This window comes from Dama dama, chromosome 10, assembly GCF_033118175.1.
Source record: "Dama dama isolate Ldn47 chromosome 10, ASM3311817v1, whole genome shotgun sequence".
Classification (NCBI taxonomy): domain Eukaryota; kingdom Metazoa; phylum Chordata; class Mammalia; order Artiodactyla; family Cervidae; genus Dama; species Dama dama.
In genome coordinates this window covers 4,234,877-4,245,828 of record NC_083690.1, presented here as the reverse complement: position 1 = coordinate 4,245,828, position 10,952 = coordinate 4,234,877, and the positions used below count along the sequence as shown (strand labels likewise).

At 53.0% G+C, this 10,952-nt stretch overlaps 1 protein-coding gene across 2 annotated transcripts; it reads right to left on the bottom strand.

Annotated features, from left to right (window-relative positions):
• Nucleotides 1-975: 975 nt before the first annotated feature.
• On the bottom strand, nucleotides 976-4,933 carry IL32 (interleukin 32). Of its 2 annotated transcripts, XM_061152669.1 has the most exons (6): nucleotides 4,742-4,933; nucleotides 4,577-4,611; nucleotides 3,530-3,568; nucleotides 3,332-3,388; nucleotides 2,715-2,774; nucleotides 976-2,236 (listed from the first exon to the last, which is right to left on the bottom strand). In XM_061152669.1, the coding sequence occupies exons 2-6, from the start codon at nucleotides 4,589-4,591 to the stop codon at nucleotides 1,922-1,924; spliced, it is 486 nt and encodes a 161-aa protein (XP_061008652.1). In that variant the 5' UTR covers nucleotides 4,592-4,611; nucleotides 4,742-4,933; the 3' UTR covers nucleotides 976-1,921. The 2 variants fall into 2 exon arrangements, with proteins under 2 accessions (XP_061008652.1, XP_061008653.1); XM_061152670.1 differs by lacking the exon at nucleotides 2,715-2,774 and having other exon boundaries at nucleotides 4,742-4,924.
• Between the last annotated feature and the right edge of the window lie 6,019 nt (nucleotides 4,934-10,952).

The window sequence follows — 10,952 nt, the reverse complement described above, 5'->3', positions numbered from 1 at the left end:
CGGAAGATCCCTTGGAGAAGGAAATGACACGCCACTCCAGTATCCTTGCCTGGGAAATCCCAGGGACAGAGGGACCTGGTGGGCACAGTCCACGGGGCTGCAGGGGCGAACACGATTGAGCCCCAGCACACAGCATGTCAAGGCGTGATCGCTTCCTGAGCACCACCCACGTGCCAGGCAGTGTGGTGGGGCATTGAGGGGGCCTGGCTTGAAATAGAGGGGCAGGGCTGCCCCGGAAGAGAAAGGAGGGCATCCCAGGCAAAAGGAGCAGCCTGTGCAGAGACCCTGGGTAGAGAGGAGTTTGGCCAGAGCCAAAGACTATTGTGCAGGCCCGGGGATGCAGAGCAGCGTCCTGCTGATTAGACGGGGTCTCACAGGTCAGTCAGTGTCAGTTACTCAGCTGTGTCCGACTCTGGGCCACCCCATGGACTGTAGCCTGCCAGCCACTTTTCGCCTCTCCCGGAATTCTTTCTGAGCTGAGACATAAAGGACCAGAGTTCCTCGGGTCCCATGAAACACCACCTAGTGGTTTCAAATGGATATCCTATCCTAAATGGAGTACAAAACCTCTTCTTTACAGCATATAACCCACTGAAAACTGCTGTCTCTAATATGCATATGCTAGTTAAAAGGTCAAAGAAGTGAGATGACTGACATTTATATAAGTAATATTTCATTGTTTCAGAATTCTCCATAGGAAGAAAGAAACTTGTGCCCAGAATCCTGGGAAATTACACCCATTGCATTAAAATCACTCCCTCCTATACCGTGGAGGACTGTTTCCTCCATATTATTATTGGATTTTTTTCTGTTATCTCCCGAGTTTATATTACACATGCACATATCAAATATCATTGGCCAAAAACTGAAACATTTCTTTGGGAGGGGATATGTTTAGAAAATGTATTTCATGTAACTTGCATTGAAATGGAGAAAAGATTTAAGGTGAAAAAAACTACAACAAACAAGCTCATATGGACATTAAACGGGGAAGAAATTTAATGTCAAACCCAAAAAACCTTATTACATGGAGCAACATCTCCGTCGTAAGAAGTAGTATACCAGATGTAAGGTCATTATGGAACAGAAAACATGGAAATAGGCAAGTGGAGGGTGAGCACAGGCTCACTGGAGGACGCAGGGGAAAGTCTGAGAGACTTGCATACTGATGGACAGGTGAGGCAAGGACAGAGCCAGGAAGTCAAGGCTGCTCAGGGCCTGGTAGGGGGCAGCTCATTTGCAGTGGGGATCTCAGGCCAGAGGGAGGCGGTCCAGCCTCAGGCCTGTCAGAGGGACCCCTGGATGTGAAGGGGGAAGGGTGTGGCCGGAATGGGGCTCTGCCACAAGGAAGGCCAGACAGACTGCTGTCCTCCTCAGACAGGAAGGGGCAGGCCCAGGAGACAGCGACAGCCTTCCTCCTGGTCTCATGCCTGCTGGGGCGGGAGCTGACAGCAAGCTGGGTCCCTTAGGATGCTGAGGGCACCAAGATACTAACATCAGGGTCAGGGTCCACCATGCCTCCTCCTGCTGGACCCACAGCCGGCCCTCAGGGGTCCCCCTCACCGAGAATCAGCTCACCGCCCCATCTGACAGGTCTGGAGCGACAGGCAGAGACACTGAGGGAGGTTGACCCACGGAAGCCACCGTGGTCCTTGGGGCCTCCTGGCTTCCAAGCCTCTCCCACAGCCCCGGGTCAGCAGAGCAACCCCCTCCCTGACAGCAGGTCAGACCTGGAGAAGGAAAACCTGGCCTGATGCTGTGGTGTCCTCCCTGCAGGACAGGCTGTGAGGCCAGTTAAAGGACGGGTCAGGGTCAAGGGTGAGCAGGAGGGTAAAGGTCTCTTCAGAAGATGGTTTGCAGGAAGGGGCACGTGCAAGGCCTTCTGGATGAGGTGGGGCTCCTCCAGAACGACCTAGAGCTCCTAGACCTGGATGAGGTTTCCGAAGAGCTGCCCCGCAGAGAAGCTGAAACCACTCAGCAATCCCCAGACGGCCTCCACCGCACTGCAGATGGCCTCTAGGATGGCCGCCGCCTTCTCCCGCAGCCAGGTCAGCACATCCCGACACCACTGCCGCAGACTCTGCAGAAAGCCCAGGAACCGCCGCCAGGCTCTGGCCCAGATGCTCTCTTCCGGATTCTGGACCTCCAGGGATGCAGAGACCGAGGGTCTCTGGATTCTGTGGCGTACTTCTGGCCGTGCTTCCAGAAGCAAGGGACTGGACTCCTGCTGGGATTCCTGCAGGGATGGGGGGCTGTTCAGGAACCCACCTCGGGCAAGGCAGACTCTGATCCTGCCCTGACCGAGGCCTCCCAGTCCTTGGGAGACGCTGGGATTCAGAAACCCACGAAAGGAAACTGCCTGCCTTCCAGCCAACAGCTCCGCAGATACAAGGACTTCTCCCAGAGACTGGGCCTGGCCCCTTGGTTCCCTTCGAAGAACAAACCCTGATGCTTGGTTGTACCTCTCTGTAGGTGGTTGGCCTCTGAACCCAGCACCAGGCCCACAGAGCTCATCAGGCAGGAAGCTGAGTCCAGGGCTCTGGCCCCCGTGCGCTGAGTGGGGAGGCCGATGCCAGCAAGGCTGCACCACCTGAGATTTCAGGGACCCCCTTCACCCCCAACTCCAGGGAGCTCTGTGCACACGTGCCAGCACCAAGGACAAGAGAGGCCAGAGGGAGAGGAAGGAAGGCGCTGAGACAGTGGCTCCAACTCACTGGAAGGTTCGCTTGAATGCGAACATCCAGGTATTCCACGATGTCCTCGCTGAGTCTCCCCTGGGGAGAGGAGGTGTGCAGTCTGTACTCCCGCCTCGCTGCTGAGGTCAGGGGTCCCCACTGCCGCCCTCCGTGCATCCAGGTGAGTCTGAAGGGGGCCAGGGCCCCAGGCCCCATACCCTGGCTGATCCAGCTCTGAGGACTACCCTTAGCAGGGGGCAAGGGCCAAACTCACCTCCATCTCTCCTTGGGCTGCCTCCACCCGTTAAGATAAAAGCACTCTGTTTAAAACAGCCCCACCCTCTCTCACTTTCACCCTGACCCCAAGCCCCGGCTAGTTTTCATCTCTGCCCAGTCACCCCAATAACTAACCCTCAACCTGGGGACCATGCATCTGGCATGCCTGCCCTGCCCTCGTTGCCCTGTGGTCCTAACACCTCCCTCAGCATCCCCGGGCCTCCGTATCCCTTCCTGCGAACTCACCTGCCACACAGGTGTGCGTTTGTCCAGTGAAAGGACTGGGCGCTGAGCTGTGACCCTCATCATCACCGTGACTGTGACCCCACCCCACCTCCCTCAACCTGGGGAGGGTTCGGGGGTGGGCCACACTGACCCACCTGTGCTTCACCTGGTTGATTTTCCAGCAAATCAAACAAATAATCCACACGGCTGTGCTGTCAACAGAGAGGGATTTGAGTAAAAGAAGCTCGATCCTTCTCCCTGCTGGGTCCCAAGTGGGCCAGAAGTTCTTGGCTTCGCCCAGAAGAACCCAGGCCTCCCGAGCCCCCAGCTATAAATGGAGATGAGCTTCTTACCATTTGGGCCCTGAGAGAAGCCGCGTCATGTGGGACTCCCTGTGGAAGAAACAGTGAAACTCAGGCTTCGGACCTTGTAACCACCGAACCTGTTTTACACACTCACCCAAGGATGCCCCTTGCCCTGGAGTAGGCGGGTCAGCATGGTGCCCAGATGCCCAGCCCTCCGTGGCCCCGCTGAGAGCTGACCAGGGAGGAACTGGCGCTGTCCTGTCCTGTCTGAGCCGCTGACGGTGACAGTGGCCAGTCTTCCCGACCTCTGAGCCTGCAGACCCCCGGCCCCAGCCCCTTCCCCTCCAGACACTTGATGAATCATGGAGGTGCCCCACTGACCCCTCAGGAGACTCCACATAACGGCGGGAATCTGGCGTGTCCCCGCTGCCCACTTGGACCTGGGGGTCAGTGCGGCTCAGAGCACGTGCAGGGCTCCCGTCTGCACACCCAGTGTCCGGGGGCCCATCCTGTCAGCCCCGCATCACGCACAACTGGGCAGGAAAACACCTCGCGGGTCCGGGGGATACTCAGCTGCCAGCATCGTCCTCTCACTGGGCCTGAGCACTCAGCCTGGGTCACCCCTGATGACCAATCCCAGATCCCGGTGTTCCATGGCCCAGAGCCCCTGAGCATCTGGTCACCCTCAGAATTGAGAGAGAAATCTTTGTGCACAAACCCTTTTAGAAATAGAGAGACAATAAATAGTTGAAGTCCAGCTGAGAACTTTCCAAAAGAAATAAAGGAGAGGGCTCAGAGCAACAGGCGTGTATAGGGTCTGTGTCAGCAACTGTTCGGAATGTCGGGTTAGAGACAGCAGAGCACCCCCGTCCACCCCGGATCGCTGTGAGAGAGGACCCTGTCGGCTGCATGGGCCACAGGCCTTCAAGCCCAAGTCTCCCCGGATGGTCCCCCACTTCGGCCCAGGGAGGGTGGGACAGAGGGAAGTGCAAGTGGCCCAGTCAGCAGGGGTGGCGGATGGGCTGATGGAAGAGGGGACAGGGGAAATAGGAGATGCCAGGGTCCAACCTTCCCCCGTCTCCTGCCCTCACTCACCCAGGCGTTAGCCATGCTGCTCCAGGGTTCGGCCACTGTAACGCGGTGGGAGGAAGGGTGTGAGGAAAAGTGTTCTGGAGAAGCAGGGTCGCTCACCACCCTGGAGCATGTTCTGCCTGCAGGTCTCCCCTCTTCCCTCAGCCCAGGCGCCCCGGAGCCCCTCACCTGAGACCCTGCGGCAGAGCCCTAGCTAGCGGTCCACTGCTGAGCCGTCCGGACTCAGCATCCCCTGAGAGTCAGAGACTTCAGGGCAGAGGAGGGAGGGGTGGGGAGGGTGGAACCATCGCAGAGCGGAGAAAGCAGGCTGGGCGGGGGTTTGTGTTTGTGTGTGTGTGACAGAAATAGAACTAGAGCAGGGCCAAGACAGAAGGAAGGCAAGATGGGGTGACAGAGTTCTGAGGGGCCAGGGCGGGGAGGGCGTGTCCCTTACACTCAGGATCCCTGGTCAGGCCCCTCCTCCCTGAGCTGGGACGGGATCTCTGAGCCCAGCTAGGGCCTCAGCCCCACCCGTCAACCTGAGGGCGGGGAGGGACGGGGAAAGTCCAGACTTGGGACAGCAGGTTGAGGAAGCTTGCGGAGCTCCAGAAAAGGATGTCAACCAGCTGGGAGTTAAGATAAAAGGGGAAGGCAACCAGGGCTCTCGAACAGTCTGCACCCCACTCCACATCCAGAGAAGCTTCTGTAGCTGCCCTGCCCTCAGGAAGTCACAGGACCTGCAAGGGCCCTGAGGTGGAGACTCTCCCTGGGACCCCGGCACCCAGGGCAGGGGCCGGGCCTGTGCGCCTGACACGCAGGATGGGGCCCAGGAGCGTCTGAAGGGAGCCTTACGGACCAACTGACCCCAATGACCAGGGTCTCCTGAGCCCCATGGGGGGCCCTTCAATCCCAAGCTACAGTTGTGGGGTCTCCCTGGCCCTGGCCATCCCCAAAGGGCCTGACTCTCACAGCCTGGCCCACCTCCCTCTGAGACTACAGCCCCTCACAGCCCAACACAGCCATGGCCTTGCATCTGTCTTAGAGACCCAGGGCCTCCATAACAAAGAGCCAAGACTCGGGTGTCAGCAACACACATTTGTTCTCTCCCGGCAGATCCAAGCCTCACTGTGTGTCAGGGTGTGTGTGTCTGTCGGGGTGTGTGTGTGTGTGTGTGTCTGTCTGTCTGTCTGTCGGGGTGTGTGTGTGTGTATGTTGTGGAGGAAAGGCAGCTATTAGAGCCAACTGTGGGCAAGGTCAACGAGTCTCACCCTGGAGTGATTTCTCCTCTCGAGTCTTACCCCCGTGTTCAGTACAATATCCTCCAGTGTATTCGCCTGTTTAATTAAAATTGAATAAAACTTAAAATCCCAGATGTTAGATTAATACAGGAAAGCTGTTCCTGTGGAATGTTGGTAACTAATTCACCCTGAAAATGCTAGCAGCTGATAATTGAAACTGAAAAACTAAACCTGCCTACAGGTAAGTTGGGTTGACCGTTGAGGACCCCTAACCACCCATAGGAGCTTCCCTGGTAGCTCAGTTGGTAAAGAATCTGCCTGCAATGCATGAGACCCAGCTTGGATTCCTTGGTTGTGAAGACCCCCTGGAGAAGGGATAGGCTACCCGCTCCAGTATTCTTGGGCTTCCCTGGTGGTGCAGTCGGTGGCTCCCGCCTATACAGGAGACTTGGATTCAGTTCCTGGGTTGGGCAGATCCTCTGGAGAAGGGAATGGCAACCCACTCCAGTATTCTTGCCTGGAGAATCCCCATGAATAGAGGAGCCTGGTGGGCTACAATCATGGGGTTGCCAAGAGTCAGACATGACTGAGCGACTAAGTACGCACAGCACAGTGGAGCCTAGAAGTGAAATCAAGGTGTCAGCACTTGCTAAACTTTTAGCAACTAAACTTTTAGTTCCTCCAAGAGCCCTGAGGGAAGCATGTGTTCCAGGCTTCTCTCCTAGGCGTGTAGACAGCTGTCTCCATGTCTACATGGTGCCAACCCTAGACAAGGATCTGTCTCCTAATTCCCCATGTTCATAAGGTCACCAGTCATAATGGATTAGGGCCCACCCTGAAGACCTCATTTTAACTTGATTCCCCGAAAAGACCCACCTCCAGGTAAGGTGACATTCCAAGGTACTGGTGGTTTGGACTTCAGCATAGGAATTTGGGGGAAGACGAGTCAACCTCTAATATCCTTGCAGAGGAACCAGGCTCTGTAAGGGGCTCTCAGGGTGGGCCCCAGAGGGACAGACCTACAAAACCCACTCCTCAGGGAAAGTCTCTCTTGGGTTCACCGGACCCCACCCAGCATCCCCTGCCCCTTTGGAGCCCATTCAATTGTCTGAGACCCCCTTTCCACACCCAGGAAGACCAGACCCTTCCCTGAGCCTCCTATGAATTCCAGGGCAGGAGGCAGACAGGGAGCTGATCCTGTTTCAGCTGCAAGTCACATTTCCAGGTCTCATTTCCAGACACCTGGCCCCTAAGATGGGGTGCTCAGCCCCTCCATGCCTTTCTCCAGAGTACAATCATCTGAAGGCATTTTATGTTTCATTGCAGACTGAGCCGTTTTCTTCAGAGTTTTAGTTGACATATAATTCACATACCATACAATTCACCCAGCAAGGTGCCCAGTTCAATGCAGAAACCTATTCAGCCATCACCACAATCAATCTCAGAACACTTTTCATCACCTTGTCAGGCGAGCGTGTGCTTCTCGGTTCTGTCTCGTCACAACAAAGATTTGGAGTGACGGACATTAAAGCCCTCGGTGCGGCACAGCTCTTGGGTCTTGGACAGACCGTGTTATAGCTCTTAGATCAGTGTTACAGCTCTATTTTATTTAGAAAATAGCAGGAAAATCCATCCCCGAGGCGTGGTAGCATGCCGACCCGAAGAAGCAAAGAGAAGAGAATGGGGCAGCGCACCAGCACTCGGGAGAGAGAGAGAGAGAGAGCTTTTTTATATGTCTTCTTTATTTTATGTCTTTTCCTCTTTTATATGTGTTGTCCTCCCCCCAGGCCTGCCCTATGTAAATTGAGCTAGCCAGGAGTGCTGTTTGTTCTACCTGAGGTCCTCACTCCAGTCCTCGGACCATTTTTGCGGGCTTTTCCCTTCCTTGTCTTTTAGCTATCGCCATTCTGGACTCCTGTTTCCTATTCTAACTACCTAACAACCTCAAGCAGCCATTCTGCACCCCTACGCCATCATCCTCCAGGGCCCACTACCAGGCAACCCCTAAGTCTGCTTTGAACTTTTTGAGGTACCACTGGACTATTTCCCAAGGTCATAAAACCACTTCACATTGCCAGCAACAGTATATCAAAGTTCTAATTTCTTTACATCCTCATCAACACTTACTATCACAACTTTTTAATTCTGGGCATCCTAGTGGGCATGAAGTGGTATCTCACTCTGATTTTTATTTGCAATTCCCCAGAGACGAATGATGTTGAGCATCCCTTCATGTGTTTGTAGACCACTTGTATACATTCTTGGAGAAATGTATACTCTGATCCTTAGCACATTTTTAAACTGGGTTATTTGTCTTTTTATTATAAGTTGTCAGGAGAGTTTTATGTTCTGGATACCAATCCCTTATCAGATATTGCCGAGGTCCAGCCCCGGCAGGACCAGGAATACCCAAGGGATGAGTGGCGTCGGCGAGGAAGAAGACAGACAGACACACACAGACGGTTGCGTAGAAGAGGTGACTTTTTGTTTATTTTTAGGACAGCTCAGTTTTTATAGAATGAACATTACCTCCCCCTTAAGTCACCACATATTACATCAGATATTGTTTCGTGCTCCTGTCAATATTTTTCCTTCCCATGTTTTTCCCCTATACATTCATCTAGAACGTTTCCGATTACAGGGTTTATTCTTAAATGTCCCGGACATAGTCTTCTTGCCTCAATGGCCTAACATTTTCACTCTAACAAAAACAATGTCCTACAAATCTCAGGTATAGTGTAAATTCTTTGGACAATAAAACAATACATGGGAAGGGTCACAGTAACATGTTTGACATTTCTGAGAGTAGTACCATGAGAAAAACCTGATATTTTTCTTTACCTGAAACCACAAAATCTCAATTTACAATGATTAACAATTAAACAGCAAAAACACCTCTAAAACAGCAAGACACCTCTATTAATAGTGAGATAATGGCAGTGAAGCTGGCTAATATAAATCTTCTATTGAAATCCTATGTACCCCCTTTCCTAACTCTACAAAAATACCCATGATCTTCCTTGTTGTTTAAAGAAAGGGAAACAATGGACAAATAGCAGCAAGGAAATAGCAATAACGAAAACCCTCTCAACCAAGGAGCAAGTAAACTGAAGCAGTATATCTACTTCTCAATCTAAATGCCTCTACTCTTTTCTATTCTAGAACATTATAATCTTTGAAGCAAGCAGCCAAACTATGCCTGTGGCCTTGTCTTTTTTGACTTGATGTTTATGGTCGTGTCCTGAGCCAGAGCAATCATGAGCATTTCCAAAAAGGCTTGGACTTTTCCAGGGAGGCCTATTACTATATACTATATTTCCAAAAATTAATATAAAGCCCAACAACAGTGAGACAGAAGGAGCAAAGGGACATACCGGGCCCCCGGGACAACCCCGAGGGGAAGAGCTGCCTTGCAGGTTCCTTTCTCCTCTCGTGACCTTGTCACGGCCTGGGCACTTCCTGGCGGCTCCTGACAAGATATACCATTTGCAAAATTTTTGTCCCCGTTTGGTGGGTTGTCTTTTCATTTTTCTGATGGTGTCTTTTGAAACACAAAAGCTTTTACATTTTTAATCAAACATTACTGTTTGATTCAGTTCAGTCGCTCAGTCATGTCTGATTATTTGCAACCCCATGGACTGCAGCATGCCAGGCTTCCCTGTCCATCACCAACTCCTGGAGCTGTACTATTCTTTAAATAACATAATTCAATGCAATGTGGCTTTTTTTTTTTTTTTTGCGATGTGGCATTTTTGTGAAGCAGACTTCATGAACTCTGAGAGGCTGGAGAAGTGTCCATTGTTGCAGTGAAAGGAGCCTCAGATGTCACATGGGACATCCCTGTCTGGGCCCCTCCAACCAACTTTGGTTGCTCTCCCAATTCATTCTCAGCCACCCTGTCCACCATCAGTACTGGATTCCAGCCTCTTCTGTAAAACAGTGATCCGCGTCTGTCATGTTCCTGCCACCAAACTTCAGCCTGGCTCCATCACTGCTCCGAGGAAATGAAGGCTTTTCTCTCCTGTTATTTTTATTGTCCTGTTTCAGAGCTGACAAGCTTTGCGAATCCAAGTTTCCTCCTCCTCATACTTAGAAAGGGTCCTGACAGAGGCCCACATGGCTTCTGGGGCCTTTGAATTCCCAGGTCCATGTCTGGTTGAAGACACTTGGGTGTCATCCTCCTTCTGGTCTGGTCGTGACCACGCTGGGCTCCAAGCCCCCTGGGTCACCTCTGTGTAGCACTTGTGGGACTGCTGAGGCTGGGTGACAGATTCAGAAATGGAGAGTATGACTCCACCCATGGAGGGCGAAACTCTCTCACCCAGGCCATGAGCTGTGCTCTTTAGATAACAGGAAAAGGTGGGCCCCTGGGTGGAGAACTTGGCAGAGACACAGAAAAGCCACAAGACAAAGAGATGCAACTGCTGGCCCAGCTCCCTTGCACAGGAGGACCACTCCCCACCCCCACCACTCCAGCTTCTTCAAATGCAGATTCCTGTCCCCAACCCCCACTGTATGTAGATTCAGAGTGAGGACAAGGAATCTGCATTTTTAAGTTCCCCAGGTTTTTCTCTCTCTCTTTTTGGCAACATCAAGCCACTTGAGGGATCTTAGTTCTGGGACTAGAAATTTCACTCAGGCCATGACAGTGAAAGTGCCTGATTCTAACCAGTGGACCACCAGGCAACGCCCTTCGTGGGTCATCCTGTGTGGATGTTCCAGAAGCAGATGTGCAGAGGCACTGGTTTTTAGATGCTGAATTCTGTGATGAGTCTGGGGTGGGGGATGGTCAATGAGGTGGCTCCATGCACTCATCACCCAGGAACATTGAGGAAGCAGTGACCCCAGACAGAGAGGGGACCAGTCCACTGTCGTCCCACCAGCATGAGCTGATAGGAGCAAAGCAGTTCCCAAGCGGGCGGCAGGGGCTCAGGTGTGGAGTGGGGGAGAGGTGTTTCAGGTGCAGGAGAGCATCCCCCTGAGACTGGGCAGTTCTGGTTCCAGTGTGCTGACCGGAGAGAAGGCGCACGGGGCCGATTGTGGAGCATCATCTACGTGTGACCAGTGATACCACCCAGGACGTGGGGCCGGGCAATCAGGGGTGGTCTCAGGGCTGATTTGGGGTCCCCAGCAATGTGGGGTGCTTGGGATTTCACAGACGC

Excerpts from the sequence above, each read along its gene's own strand:
- IL32 (XM_061152669.1), bottom strand. Across the intron at positions 3,389-3,529 it reads CTTCTCTCAGGGCCCAAATG|CACAGCCGTGTGGATTATTT; the intron begins GTAAGAAGCTCA and ends CTCTGTTGACAG. Across the intron at positions 2,775-3,331 it reads ATCAACCAGGTGAAGCACAG|GGGAGACTCAGCGAGGACAT; the intron begins GTGGGTCAGTGT and ends TCCTCTCCCCAG.